The sequence below is a fragment of the Jatropha curcas genome, chromosome 10 (genome assembly GCF_041381405.1).
Source record: "Jatropha curcas cultivar XTBG-Jc1 chromosome 10, XTBG_Jcur_1.0, whole genome shotgun sequence".
NCBI lineage: Eukaryota > Viridiplantae > Streptophyta > Magnoliopsida > Malpighiales > Euphorbiaceae > Jatropha > Jatropha curcas.
The window spans coordinates 26,742,970-26,758,159 of NC_143160.1; the positions used below are offsets into that span (position 1 = coordinate 26,742,970).

The 15,190-nt window shown below is 32.7% G+C and overlaps 2 protein-coding genes across 2 annotated transcripts; one reads left to right on the forward strand and one right to left on the reverse strand.

Moving 5' to 3' along the window:
• The first annotated feature begins 1,792 nt into the window (after positions 1-1,792).
• Positions 1,793-3,190, forward strand: XCP1 (xylem cysteine peptidase 1). Its single transcript, XM_012219020.3, has 3 exons — positions 1,793-2,515; positions 2,594-2,734; positions 2,832-3,190. Exons 1-3 carry the CDS (start codon positions 1,823-1,825, stop codon positions 3,045-3,047), a joined length of 1,050 nt encoding a protein of 349 aa, XP_012074410.1. The 5' UTR covers positions 1,793-1,822; the 3' UTR covers positions 3,048-3,190.
• A 186-nt stretch (positions 3,191-3,376) lies between these two features.
• Positions 3,377-10,696, reverse strand: LOC105635662 (damage-control phosphatase At2g17340). Its single transcript, XM_012218773.4, has 12 exons — positions 10,372-10,696; positions 10,219-10,284; positions 9,809-9,875; positions 9,612-9,680; positions 9,136-9,276; positions 8,452-8,580; positions 8,227-8,313; positions 5,764-5,838; positions 5,609-5,686; positions 5,403-5,480; positions 3,734-3,796; positions 3,377-3,609 (listed from the first exon to the last, which is right to left on the reverse strand). The coding sequence occupies exons 1-12, from the start codon at positions 10,539-10,541 to the stop codon at positions 3,529-3,531; spliced, it is 1,104 nt and encodes a 367-aa protein (XP_012074163.1). The 5' UTR covers positions 10,542-10,696; the 3' UTR covers positions 3,377-3,528.
• Between the last annotated feature and the right edge of the window lie 4,494 nt (positions 10,697-15,190).

Here is a 15,190-nt window from a genome sequence, read left to right on the forward strand (position 1 = left end):
TTACATGCATTGGTTATGTGTGTTAGAGTGGATGCTTTCTAAAGGGACCGCCCCGAATCAAGTATCCGCTCAAAATGCACTGCCCAAGCTCGTTCCGAACCTATTTAGAAATTTATTTTAATACCTGAATATGTCTCAAATCCGATTATAATTACCGGTTAAACATTAAAAATAATTTTTATTTTCATTTTTTTAAAATAAAAAGTAAAAATTATAAAATTATTATTTTAACTCAATAAAAAAATATAATTATAAATACTATACAATTATATACATAATACATATAAATTTTCTTTTAAAAAATAATTATTTCAAATATTTTTGAATATTTATTAAATGGGCAGTGAATAGCAGAGTCCTTAAACCCAAATCTAATACATATAATAATAATATTATCCAAACGTATCCCAAATTCATTTATTCATTACTTGAATCTGCTAAAATCAGATCGAGTAACCGCGGGATCGGGTAAAATTACCATCTCCAGCCTTCTGGGAAAGTATGGTATTTTGGTACATGGATTGGTTGGTACTGATTTTCGGGCTTGGTATTGTTCTTTAATGGATGAAATGTTTTGGTCTGGAAGGGTACACTTACTCCACATTATATGATAAGCAACTCAGCCATTCGTTATTTACAAGAATAATGGAAGGAGGCTCATGTTAATGAAGCCTCGTCTCAGGTGACTAGTGGTTCAATGGCTGTGCCTAAAGGTGGCTACTGCCACGAGACAGCAGCTAGCTCCTATGCTAGTCTCCATATTTGATCTGAGCTTACATCGAGGCCCTTATCGTTAATGATTTTCAGTTAGTTTAATAATGCGGTTTCCCTGAATATATAAATATATCAAATCATTCTACTAATAACAACCATTATTTAATAAGAAATTTGAAATAAATAATCTCAGTAAGATCAATCTTGACTCATATTCAATCAAATCCAACTTAATTTTGAATCATCTGCTAAATTTATGTACTTCAAGTTCTTGACTTCTTATTAGTTTGAAGGAGAGAATGAGCCTGTTCGTGTACCTATCATTGATTTTAGTGGGTTTCCTTGAATAAAATCCACTGAAACAACAGCTATATATTTATATAAGCAATCAAACCAAACAGTTGGAATAAATTGCCAACAGCTAATGGCCAATCCAAACAGGCCCACAATAGGTCTCAAATGGAGATATCTATTGCTCATCGTTAGGGGTGGGTGGAAAAGTTTCAACTCTACTTGAGAAAAGTTCAAAAAAAATTCAGCTCAAATCAAGCTAAGAGTTTAAATGATATTCAGCTTGAAAGTTCGCTTGAAAGTTCGTTAAGCTCTATCGAACTTGTATATATAATATTTCTTCTAAATTTATTCGAGCCGAGTTTGAGCTTAAATTTGTTTGTGTTAAACTCGAGCCTCGACTCGAACTCAAAGCCTAAAACTTTCTGGCTCGTTGAATTCCAAGCCAAACTTGAGCCTGATAGGTTCATGCTCGACTCAACTCATGTATACCCCAATGCATCGTTTTCCCCCTCATTTTCATCAATACTAATGAAGATTGGTCATGGAAACATAAGCATTCTCTCGTCTTTCATTTTGTTTTTTATATTGGTAGTGTGATGCTATAATTCTCTCATCACCAATAAACTACAAAATGCTTAGAGCAAAAGCGTGCTAAAAGAACCAAACTTAAAGACTCGGCATGAGATTAAAATAATTCAGCTACTTCACTTGAAAGCAAGCATATATATGAGACGAAGCCTATATATAACTATCCAACTCTTCCTCCTCCTCCATCCATCTACTCTAGATTCAAATATCAGATATCTAGATCCAAATGGCTCTCTCAGTTTCAAAGATCTCCTATTTTGCCTTGTTTGCATCTCTCTTCATCTGTTTGGTTGTAGCTCACGATTTTTCAATAATGGGTTACTCGCCAGAGCACCTGACATCCATGGATAAACTCACTGCGATATTTGAATCATGGATGTCGAAACACGGCAAGACCTATAGAAGCATTGAAGAGAAGCTACATAGATTTGAAGTTTTCAAAGATAACTTGATGCATATTGACCACAGGAACAGAGATATTACAACCTACTGGCTTGGATTAAATGACTTTGCAGATTTGACACATGAAGAGTTCAAAAGCAAGTACTTGGGATTGAATACTGAATTTCCTAAAAGAGGAACTTCTTCAGACTTCACTTACAGAGATATAGTAGACTTACCTAAATCCATTGACTGGAGAAAGAAAGGAGCAGTCACTTCAGTAAAAAATCAGGGCTCATGCGGTAGCTGTTGGGCATTCTCAACAGTTGCGGCTGTAGAAGGCATAAACCAGATTGTAACAGGAAACCTAACTTCACTGTCGGAGCAAGAGTTGATCGACTGCGACACCAGCTTTAATAATGGCTGCAATGGAGGACTCATGGACTATGCATTTGAATACATAATGAACAATGGAGGACTCCACAAGGAGGACGACTACCCATATCTAATGGAAGAAGGCACTTGTGACGAAAAGAGGGTAAAGTGACATCAATTAACAAAAAAACATTATTTTATTAGTGATAAAAATGTTGCCTAATATTTCTTTCTTCTTCAGGAAGAGATGGAGGTAGTGAGTATTAGTGGTTACCATGATGTGCCAGAAAATGATGAAGTGAGTCTGTTGAAGGCTCTAGCTCACCAACCTCTTAGCGTAGCTATTGAGGCTTCTGGAAGAGATTTCCAATTCTATAAAGGAGTAAGCATATAGACATATGTGACCACAAGTATTATAAAATTTCATAGCCCGCATATTCCGAACATTTCCTTGACAAAACTGGGTATTGGTTTTGCAGGGGGTATTTACTGGACCTTGTGGAGCCGATCTAGATCATGGGGTAGCAGCAGTTGGATATGGAGCATCAAAAGGCCTAGACTACATCATTGTGAAGAACTCCTGGGGACCAAAATGGGGTGAAAATGGATACATAAGAATGAAGAGAAATACAGGAAAACCAGAAGGGTTATGTGGGATTAACAAAATGGCTTCATATCCTACCAAAAAAAAGTGATCGAATGTCAACAATAAACAATTTCCTTTCTTTTCTTTTCTTTTTTTTTCCTCAAAACTGATCATTGCTTCATTAGATGGAATTTCCATGTTAACCTTTGCCATTGCTATCTATCAATAAAATGAGATGAAATTCACATTGAAGAGCTACTTGTCCTTGTTAGAAATAGAGAATGGCAACTGATGTGAGTGAGCATGCAGGCACAAGTAACCACAGATGAACATACACACAAATTGCAATATCAATTATCTCTAACAGATATCATAGTGAAAAAACAGCACCTTAACTGCGTGCAAACCTAAATGTATATAAATTATAGAAAAGGGAAATGTACTAATCAGTTTTTGAGATTCTTTATTAATCAAATGAATGGACCTTTTAGTTCATAGATTTAAAAAATAGGTGATAAAGACCTAAAATATGTGCATATTGAATGATTGGCTAAAACAAATGGGTTAAAAGTACAGATGAATAAAAATTATTAACAGAAAATTTCATTATACTTGAAAACGCAATCATAAAGCCGTCCCCCAAGAAACTGAGCAACCTCTGGATGTTTCACCTAATTAAAAAGGGCAGGGAAAGCAAAAAAAGAGATCAATGAAAAAATCAATCAAATCGTACAAGTCAATGCCCATTGATTTATACTCATACGAAAAAGAAAAGCATATAACCTAGAGAGTTACCATTCCAATCTTCAGAGAATCACACTTAAACTGAGCATAAAGATTCGTCTCTATACCACGACCCTGCCAAAAGAAACAAATGTTTTAAGTGCAAAAATGTTGGAGAAGTCCACATTCTAGAGACTGCTTATTTCAATCATAACCATAGATTAGAAGTTGTTTATCCTGCCATCTAATTCTGGTTTCCTTGGTTAGCCAACAACAATTAAATCCCATTTGCCATTTATCACTTCTACATGAGAACCAAAGTTATCAATACTCAATACCATTAAGATATTATGGATTTTTTCATTGGTGTAAGATATTTCAGTTTTGATGCAATAAAATATTTCATTTTCAAAATCATTAGTGAAATATTACTTAAAATTATGGGCTAATAGCTTTTTTTTTCTCATATCAATTATAAATGAATACTTCAATGCTGGGATCAATTATAACCAATCTAGAGGAGATGCACCAAAATAATGGTAATATGGATTATAAGTAAGATAAAATATTTGCTAAAATGATATATTTCAATTAGTATAATATTTAATAATCATAAATTTGTAAAAATATCACTAAGTTAAAAAAAATTAGAACAGAAAAGAAAAGTTTTTTCCTTTTTCTAATATTATGCCAAAATTTAGCCTACATCAAAACATGGACCTTTTCTGCACACTCCTCTTCTGGGTTGCCATAAATAATACCAAGTAGGCAAACAAAATTGTTAAAGAAAAAAAATTCATAATTGTTGATCCAAAGTTCTTTACTTTTCAAGGTCGTTAGCACTAAAATTATCCAAATAACTTATGCAAAATTTTACCCATATTAAGCATGAAGGAACTTAATTAGTCATCGCAGCCTGTTTCAGATCTGGTGGGATATATCTTTAAAGGAAATAGAAGATAACAAAATAGAGAAGTTATTAGAAAAAGAAAAAGAAATAAAGAAAGAAGTCAAACCATTTTACTTTTTATTAATTATTAATATAACTGACTAGTTTACTTCTTTTCAAGGAAGTTCTTCACCTCGCATTTCTACAAGTCTCTCTCTCTCTCTCTCTCTCTCTCTCTCTCTAAAGAAAGAAGTCAAACCATTTTACTTTTTATTAATTATTAATATAACTGACTAGTTTACTTCTTTTCAAGGAAGTTCTTCACCTCGCATTTCTACAAGTCTCTCTCTCTCTCTCTCTCTCTCTCTCTCTCTCTAAAGAAAGAAGTCAAACCATTTTACTTTTTATTAATTATTAATATAACTGACTAGTTTACTTCTTTTCAAGGAAGTTCTTCACCTCGCATTTCTACAAGTCTCTCTCTCTCAGCCTTGCAGTAGTAATTGACCAAAGCAAATGAAGTCTGTGTGCCCATGATATGTACTGTGATGCCACTGGAGTAATTACTTAATCATCTTTTGTCAGTTTCTACAAAGCTTAAATAAAGATGCAGCCTAGATGATGCATATTTCAGCCAGAACAACATACTCGGGATGTTTAAAACAGGAAATAGTTTAGCCAATTCGAAACTAACGTCCCATTTTCATCACCAAAACAAGAAGCATTGACCACCAAGGCCAAAACCAACAAGATTGATAACTTTGACTAGAACACTTATCAAACTTTGTACCCAAACCAACTTAGCAATTGCCACGGCCTTTTCATATTGATAATATTTGATAAAGAACTTACCATCCCTTCCAATATTACTAGGTCTGCGTCACTACATAAATATGCTAGCTCTTGTGATACTCTTGTAAGATCAATAACCTGCCAATGATGGAAAACCCAAAAGAGGCTCATTACTGTACAGCTAAGAACACCCATCATTCAGTTAGTGAAAGCTACTTGTTCAAACTGTGATATAAGTAAAAAAAGACAGAATTACCATTCCTTACCGGTAAATCATTTCCGGAATTGGCAATCAAAAGATTAGAGGCATCTACACCAACAAGCTGTCCACTTCCATCTTTCAACTGAAAATAGGCACTTAAAGTCAGAAAAAACCAAGATCCAACAGCACCATAGCTTTAATAATTTTTCTTCCTCCCACCTTCAATATAATCTCAATCAGTTCAGGGTAAGTGACATCATTAATAGAAGGCAAGTCATTAGCAGCCAATATAACCTGCAAAGAGAAGGAAAGAACAAGATAAATTTTGGATTGGAAGAAAGCAAAAGGTGTTAATCAGTTGTTCTAGCAATTAGGTACTAAATTATTTTGTTCAAATGGCCAGACTGAAAAAAAAAGTGGAACAAATCATGGTTCAGTTTGGCTGACCTTCAAAAGGAACAGTTGATTTATAGTTTATGTATTTTGTTTGGTTTGCTTCAATAACAAAAACTGAATCATAGCAGACTGTATAAATATTTAACCAAAAACTGAATCATAGCAGACTATATAAATATTCGAAACCAATTCCTACATTTAGAATAGCCAAAGGGAATAGGATTGGTATGAACACATTCAAATGGAAATGGATTTTTGAATGCACATCAAAATTGGAGAACCAAAGATCAAATTGATGCATGTGATGAGACATGATACCACTTCCCATACATAAATAACATTGACTCAGTGCCTCTAAATATTCTAATATTCAAGGAATGTACAATGGCAATAGCGGTCATACTCAAACTAACAAAACACATATTTACAGTTTGCAATGTGCATAAACATTCAAAATACATTGCTCATTAACAACATTCTTGTAGGCAGAATTCTACACAAAAATCTGCGGTGCCTTGTTGCCTTTTTCTTATCCAGGCCAACCACAATTAGTTGAAGTCAGAAAGCTGAAATAGTTGATCTCCAGGTTTAATATAAATGCAGAATAGAAGCAAAAATTTGTTTTCTCACCATCCTATCCCCTAATTCTTTGATCTTTATATCACTGTTATAATCCCTCTTACATATTTTGAGGCCAAACTCTTCAAAAGAGGAGAAAATTATGTGAAATGCACTTACCCTCTCTATGGGCCAACACCCAGGTCCTATTTGTAATTCAAATCTATTTGGGAGAGAGGGATATATTCACAAACCTAAAATCCCTCTAGCGATTTGCTTATAGCAAATAATTTTTGCATTGTCATATTTTAAAATGTTCATTCAGTATCTTTGCTATTTTATTTATTTATATGAGGAGTATAGCTCTACGGCACTTCAATGGATCAGATCATTTTATGATTGAGAAACTAGCACTTTACCTTAATGTCATATAGCCTTCAGAGAGAGTTGAGTAAGTATAACAACCTTAAGAATTTCACTTATTGGCTTAATAACTCAAAGATACTTTGGGATCTATGAGCTTATTGAGTCACTTTAGTAGGTTAGAATGTATTTTTGAATGAAAAACTATAGGTAATCAAATGTGTGAACCCTTGAGAATGTCAATTATATGCTTAAAAACTTAAAAAGGAAAATAGGAGATTGAATGTCCTAAATAAAATGACTCTAGTATCTTGAAGAAACTTAAGAATTTTACTTGAGCATCTAGTGCATAGGGCATTGGGCATCCAATCATCTAAAATTCAAAATTTGTCCTTAACAGGTCCACAGCATTAGAAACAGAATTCTAGAGGATAAAATGTTTAAAGTGATTAAATTCATAGCACCAATTTTATCACATACTTTGCACCAGTATAAAATAGTCAGATCTTGACATGGACCATAACTATACCTCTTCTATATCCTGGAAACAGCTTTATTTAAGATTCATTTGGACATCCATTCAGTAATTAACTATTTCTGATGGCTGCTGAGCCGATTCGTATTTCACCTCTTTGGATCTAAATACTTTTCATTTACAGTTCTATGGTTGTGTCATTTTCTTTCAAGTTGAATTATTTGTAATGGCGGGTATAGCTTTTATTATTTGATAATTTACTCTCAATTGAGTCATCAAACATCAAAATTTACTTGGAACCCAGAAAGGCCAATTCTTTTTCCCATTTTATGGATATGTCATTGGCATATATCGCTATGCTTTGGCTGCGAACAGGATGATTGAATTCATTTTGAAGCAGAATTTTTCTTGGGTTTATTGACTAATGATATTTGTCAATGAGTATAGGTATGCATATACGAGAATTCAGCTCAAAATCGACCTAGTCAGGGTTTTTCAAAGCCAGTGTACTTCGATTGAAATTGAAAACAATGAATATTGCCTTTCAATAACTAAGTAAACATAGGCAAGATGTTAAATAACAACTATTGGACAACATTAAGATACTTCTTAAAGGTTTTTGGCCTACTAATAATATTTTGAGAAGAAAATTTGAGAATCACAAGTGCAACAGCTAATTATGGCCACTATGCGATTATACCCAATTTTTGCTGCTACTCATGTATGGTGGCTGTTACATTAACTGCTACCATCATTTGCAAGTTAATTATTAAAACAAAATCCAAAGTAGCAGAATACAAGTCCTTGGATCAGGTAGAATTTGGTCAGAAATTTACTGAAAACATAAAACAAACCTTGAAGTGAGTTGCAAAAAATGATATAAAACAAACCTGGGTTCCACGCCGAAGTAGCTCTCTTGCAAAGGGCAAAATACCCAAAATTATATCTGCTCCAGAATTATCAACAAAGATGACAGCCTGTTGTGACAAAGATCAAAAAGGAAAGTCGTGAGGAAAAATCCTGGAAAAAAAAAAGGTCCTAAACTCTCTTTTTAGATATGCCCAGTGACTACTTACAAAAGCAATATCACAAAAGAAATATCACATGGAACTTGCCTTTTTCCAAGATTTCTTGCTCCATTTCACTTTGAAGGTGTCTAGATCATCTATAACCCAGGGTCGAGGGACAAGATTTTGACAACTAGCCAAAAAGGACATTCCATCCCTTGAGAAAACCTCAGCAAGCTTCAAGAAATTGGAAATAATAGGTACATAAGAGAGAATGCTGAGATGAGAAATGATCACTCTTTTTCAATTACAAATTATGCAGTGAGCACTCGATTAACCAAGGTAATTTATATGCTTAAGATTAGAATTTACAGAAACTTACAGCATTTTGTTACATTAAAAAAATAAAATAAAACCATTTTCCTATAAGCAAGAAAAGGTGGTAATTTGAAGAATGAATGAAAGCTGTTGACATAAATCAAGCACAAACGAAACCCAAAAAAATGATATAAACATGAGCAGTATATATCAATGCTTTAGCAGACAGAAAATTGTACTAATTCAAGGTATCTCAAGGCAGAGGAAGACCAAAAAGTTAGGTGATTTAAAATGAGAGCGTTATGCATGATCCAAACAGAGAAAAAGCATTGTCAAGGTAAAGTCCTCCAGAACAAGTAGTTTAGATTTTTCTCCAAATGCAGTCATGAATTATATCCACCAGTCACAATGAGTTCATAATTTGCTAAAGATACAAGAACAGATTACAAAAATCATAAAATAATATCAACCAACCTGTGCAGAACCAAGGTCAAATATGTTTCCTGCAAATATTCCTTTAACCAGATTCTCTAGACGCTTGACTCCATCTTCAATAGCATCATTAAGACGAACAACATCCTCAAACAGAGATATAGCCTTTTCATTCTCTTCGTACTATTGCATCACAAAACAAAACATTTCTATTTTAAACAGAATGGAAAACACACCGCCACAGTTTTGATGAGAAAAAGACATTCAGAACGGCAGAAAGAGGGTGAAATCCCCGAATACTATCTCCTGTGCCAGAAGTAAAGTGTTTAAGTCAAGTATTTATAGTGATTGAGAGATATGATTCCTCTCCTCCCACTCAGGATTTGATGTTGACAAAAAAGAATTAAGAAGAATCAAGTTAAAAATACGCTTTCTAGCAAATGGGATCCCCTCTAAGCCCACAGTGTTAGTTCATTGACTTTTTTGAATATGAGGCCGAAAAAGAAAGCAGCACCAACCTTGACTTTTTTGAATATGTCTCTAAATCCCAATTCTCTTAGGATTTGCTCACGCAGTCTGCAGAGGAGCTACATTTCTCAAAAGAACCAAGCCAATGGAGAGAGATAATAATCATCAGATCGGATATCTTAAACTATGAAGAAAATCATCTTAAAATGTTAATGAAAGGGGAAATGAATCTAGTAATTTATCTTACAATACAATCAGGTGGACCACCATGACTCTCAGGATCTTTCTTCAAGTCCTCAAGGATCTCAGAATACCTTAAAAAAATCACAGAAACAGCACAAATCAGAATAACAAAGTCTTAAACAAAGTGGTGTAAATGTTGAAGGACATGTAATATCAATTCTAAAGATTACTAAAAAGTATTCAATGCATGTAAGGCATAATTAAAAAATGAACATTGAAACCAATTCTTTATTTGTTCCAAACTCAAATATCCCTTTGAATTCACTAGAATCATATTCATATCAAAATTCTTTTGCAATCAATAGAACCAATGGAACCGACTAAATCATAGTAAATTAGACTCATTTCAGAATTGAGACTCAATCAATAACATCAACATCCCTGGACTTGCTTAGAAGCAAAAATAAAAGCTACCTCTGAGCAAATTTCTCAGCTTTAGCAGGAGCATCAGTAACTGTAGTATCATTCTCAGCACGTTTCCTGCATAATATAAAGAGAGAGAATCACAAAAAAGAAGAAAAAAGAAAGTAAAATCGAGAAAGAAAAATAGAGAGAGAGACAGAGTACTTGAAGGAAGGAATGGAACTGTAGAAGAGATCAATCCATTGAAGCTCAGTAGGAGTAGCCTTTCTTGGATTGTCTGACGGGAACCTGTAAGGAATAGTGCATGCTCTGTAGTTGGATTCGATCGGAGTCATCAGCAACGGGAACGGTACCAACTCCGATGAGCTTTCCATTTTCGTTTTCTTTTTGGCAGAGAAGAATTCACAACTAATTCTTCCTATTAGAATATTTAATTGTAAATTAAATTGGGGCTTTGGGAATGAAATATTGCTCTCTCTAAGATGGATTTAGTATTTCTTTCTTTTGCGTTTAGAGAGATGTATAAATTACCCAAAAATTTTTGCTTTACGTTTTAGGACAAAACTACTGTCGTGAATAGCAATTCCTCGTGTTTTTTTTTTTATTTTTTTTTTTTTTCATAACACAGTAATTACTAAAAAAAATTGTTAAAAAATTTTATAGCATCGTTAAAATTTGCTTGGTTAGTTCACTTTTAGAATAATAAACTTTTACATTCTTCAATTATAGGGAAAATTATTATTTCATCCCTGAGGTTTTATATAATTATTTAAGTAGTTATCGACATTTATACATATATTTATAACGTCCATGAGGTTTGCCACCGTCATATTGATTGGTCCTCTCGTCAAAAAAATACACTTTTTCAATTAATTTTGAGAGGAAAAGATGAAATTATCCTTTGGAAAAATAATTATTTCGTCCCTGAGGTTTGCCATAATTATTAAGTAGTCCCCGATATTTATACAAATATTTATAACGTCCCTGAGGTTTACTTCCGTCATATTAATTGGTCATTCCATAAAAAAAATGCACTTTTTCCATTAATTTTGAGCGAAAAAGATAAAATTATCCTTTATAAGTTTTCATTGACATTATTGTCAATCTCTTTCCTTTAAAATACCTGAAACTCAAATTTTCACCATCTTCCTCAACCCAACGCGATCTTCATTGCCATCACCGTGTCTCTGTCAAGTATCATTTCCATAACCAGATCACCAACAAAACTAAAAGGGAAAATAATTATTTCTTCGCTGAGGTTTGCCATAATTATTTAAGTAGTCCCCGTCATTTATACAAATATTTATAATATCCCTGAGATTACTTCCGTCATATTACTTGATCCTTCTGTCCAAAAAACACACTTTTTGCTGTTAATTTTTAATAGAATGACCAAATTAACCTAAATCATCTAATCAAGGAGAGAGAGATAAATGAATGAAGGGTGATGATGGCTTGATTGAGTTTGGATGTTGGGTTTTAGTTTTGGTGGTGATCTAGCTATAGAGATGATAGTTTTCATTGACACGGTGGTGGCAATGAAGACCACGTTGGATTGAGGAAGATAGTGAAAATGTGAGTTTCAGATATTTTAGAGCAAAGAGATTAATAATAATGCCAATGAAAACTTATAAAGGATAATTTCGTCTTTTACACTCAAAATTAATGGAAAAAGTGTATTTTTTTTATGGAATGACCAATTAATATGACGGAAGTAAACCTCAGGGACGTTATAAATATTTGTATGAATGTAGGGGACTACTTAATAATTATGGCAAACCTCAGGGACGAAATAATTATTTTTCCAAAGGATAATTTCGTCTTTTCTTCTCAAAATTAAAGGAAAAAGTGTATTTTTTTGACAGAAGGACCAATTAATATGACAGTGGCAAACCTTAGGGACGTTATAAATATATGTATAAATGTCGATGACTACTTAAATAATTATGTAAAACCTCAGGGACGAAATAATAATTTTCCCTCAACTATATGATAAATGATTAGCTGATCTAATTTTGTGAATTGAAATGTTCAATAAAATGATTTTAGAAGTTAAAATATTTAATATACAATTTTATAAGTTTAAGTATTCGTTTTGTCGGGACAAGTTCAGAGATGAATTAAAACATTTGCTTGTTGTCATGCTACATGTACCAAGTTTAAGCGTAGTGTCGCTTCAATGATTACAATCCTAAAAAAGAATTGGATTGGTTTAGCTGAAACTGATCTAGTTCCAATTTCAACACAATTCCCCCTAGTTTCGAGCCTTTTTGTTTATCGTATTTGCATTTTTCCATGGAAATTATTAGGTTTAGCAAAAATGCAATTTCAAAACTAACACCCTAGATCAGCTCATTCTATCTATTTTTTCGATTGGGTCATTAAGAGGATTCATGAAAACAAAAAATAGAGCTAGCAACCCTTGTTCTCTATTAGCTACTATAATAGTAATTCTCAATTGTTTTACTAGTTGTTAGCTAAATGTTTAAAGGATATAATCAATATAAATAATAGAAATAGTATTTAACCCTAGTCAAAATACTAAAAATTACCTTTAAAACTATTGTAGAATAGGATCTTGAACTTTTTTTTTACTCCCTCCGTCCTTTTTATATAGCAAAACTTTCCTATTTGGGTTTTTTTTTTTTTATATAGGAAATATTGCCTTATTTGCTAACATTGAAAAAAAAGCCAATGTAAAAATCGCATATTACCCTTGTCTTATTTTATTGCGGGATATTATCAAGATAATGTTAGACAAAAATATATAGCGCATATGTGAAGAAATTTTGGTGATAAAATTGTTATTCTTTAAATTTACCTAGAAAAATAAATGTAGTCCAATTAAGAAAAACTGCTTCCTGACTGAGATAAAATTTGACTTTTAAAAACACAAAATTTAGAAATAGAGCACAGTTAAGATTTGCGATTTTACAATTTGGGCCAATTTTTTTGTGAAGTTACTCCATATTTAAATTATTTAATAGATACTCAAGTCTGTTGGAAGATTATCTGCGCACGAAATAGTCCTTTTCAAACACAACTTAAACAAAGAGGGACCAACAATAAGTTTCCCTCCAAAGGCAAGAGCATAACTAGGGTTTTTTTGCATCCATTTGTTTTCCTTTTTTAGTACAACCAAACAGCTTCAGTCAAAACACCATCAATCCAAGCCAATATTTTTAGCACCTCCCCATTACGACTAGATAGCAGTCGTCTCTTTTTCTTTGGTTGTTGTCATTCCACACATACAGAATGAGTCTTAGGTCTAAGAAGAAAGCCACAAATTCCAGCAAAAGAAAAACGACTAAAAATAAAAGAATCTCAACTACCGCTCCCAATGAGCGATTAGGCAAAACCAATGCCAAATTGAAATCAATCACCCAAAAAACTAAATTGTAGAAGCAAATCCCTCCATTTCTTTTTAGCAATAGTGCAGCAAATCCCGTTTATTTAGCAATAGTGGAGCAAAACCCTCTATTTTTTTAGGGAGACAATGCATTTATTGTCTTATTCAATCAAGAAAAATTATTAAAGGCAATTTTATATTTTAGAGGAGTTAATGTGATACTAGGGATGTATTAGAAAAAAAAGGAGAAAAATTTAGTTAACTGATTTCTTAATTTTGGTGAAAACTGTACCTATATAAAAAGAACGGAGGGAGTAATTTTTTTAAAAAATAACGGTTATATAATAGTTTAAATTTTGAAAAAGCTAAATAAACTATTTAACACTACATTTTTTTGTTTATAGCGCAGGTGTCCCTAGCCCATTGGACTAGTCCTTCATCCAATTCTTCTAATTCTTTTCAATTTAATAATCAATCATTCCCAACTGAAAAGGTATGTGTTGGTATTGCTGAACGTATATTATTACAAAAAAAAAAAAATAAAACATAGGAGATCCAGTTCTTTTCCCAAACTTGATAATTATCTTATCATTTCTTTCGAGTTTGGTGATAGTTTTGCAGATAATAATTTTTCAATTTTAGATTGGTAGAGTCGTCACGCCAATACATTCTCAACCCTTTCACTAATTGCAAAACAAGTTTTAGCAGCTCCGGTCTCCATTGTTGTGGTTGAACAAGCTTTTAGTCAAGGAGGAAACATACTTGATGAAACACGATCTAGTATGACATTGATTCACTAGAAGCACAATCATGCATGAATGATTGGAGCAAGGCTGAACTAAGAACACAAGAGAATATCAAAGAAAATGAAGATTTATATGATCTTACGATGGGTCCTCAATGGAAACATCAACTGATAGTGGAAATAGCGACTAAGATAAAAGGGGTGAAATTGGTACAAGGTGAGTAAGAACTATGTATGCTTTGATTCCTCTAAACCTCAAGAGGATACGTAGACAACTTAATTTTTGAAAATAAGTTTCAACTTTTTTTAAAAAAATAAGTTCAATTTTTTTTTTAAAAAAAATAAGTTTCAACTTTTTTAAACAAAATATAAATTAAGTTGAAGACTTTTTTTTTAAAAAAAAAAAATTAAGTTCAAGCATTTTTTAATTTTTAAGGGTATTTTTAAAAAAAAAAATTATTTCAAAAATTTTTAAATTTTAAATTTTGAAGAAAAAATGTTCTATACTTTTTTATTTTACAATTATGCGATTTGCCGGAGAACCAGCCATAACCGTCGGTTTTGGAACCATTAAGGAACCGAAACTAGAACCGTAATCGTTTAGTCTCAAACCATAACCGAAACTATGAATTTCCGATTGGTTCCGGTTCCAAATTTTTTGAAACCGGAACCATTTGGAACCGGAACCGTGGCCACCCCTACTTATAGCCATTTTATATATTACATACACCTAGTTGGATACCATTTCTCTAAACAATTCATTTTTTCTGAATCTTATTTTTTGTAAATTCTTCTCTTCCTTATCATTATCCCACATGGATACAATCAATCTAAATGGGTGAATTCATTAGTTTGAATCATTACATAGAAATAGAAGTCTTTGATTTTGGTTGATATAAGTTCCTGTAATTTATTATTTATTTAAATTT

Coding starts and splice junctions, on each gene's coding strand:
- LOC105635662 (XM_012218773.4), bottom strand. CDS start 10,541: ATGGAAAGCTCATCGGAGTTGGTACCGTTCCCGTTGCTGATGACTCCG. Junction 9,876..10,218: donor GCTGAGAAATTTGCTCAGAG/GTAGCTTTTATT, acceptor GATTTTTTTAAG/GTATTCTGAGATCCTTGAGG. Junction 5,687..5,763: donor TGATTGAGATTATATTGAAG/GTGGGAGGAAGA, acceptor GCCTATTTTCAG/TTGAAAGATGGAAGTGGACA.
- XCP1 (XM_012219020.3), top strand. CDS start 1,823: ATGGCTCTCTCAGTTTCAAAGATCTCCTATTTTGCCTTGTTTGCATCT. Junction 2,516..2,593: donor GCACTTGTGACGAAAAGAGG/GTAAAGTGACAT, acceptor TTTCTTCTTCAG/GAAGAGATGGAGGTAGTGAG. Junction 2,735..2,831: donor ATTTCCAATTCTATAAAGGA/GTAAGCATATAG, acceptor TTGGTTTTGCAG/GGGGTATTTACTGGACCTTG.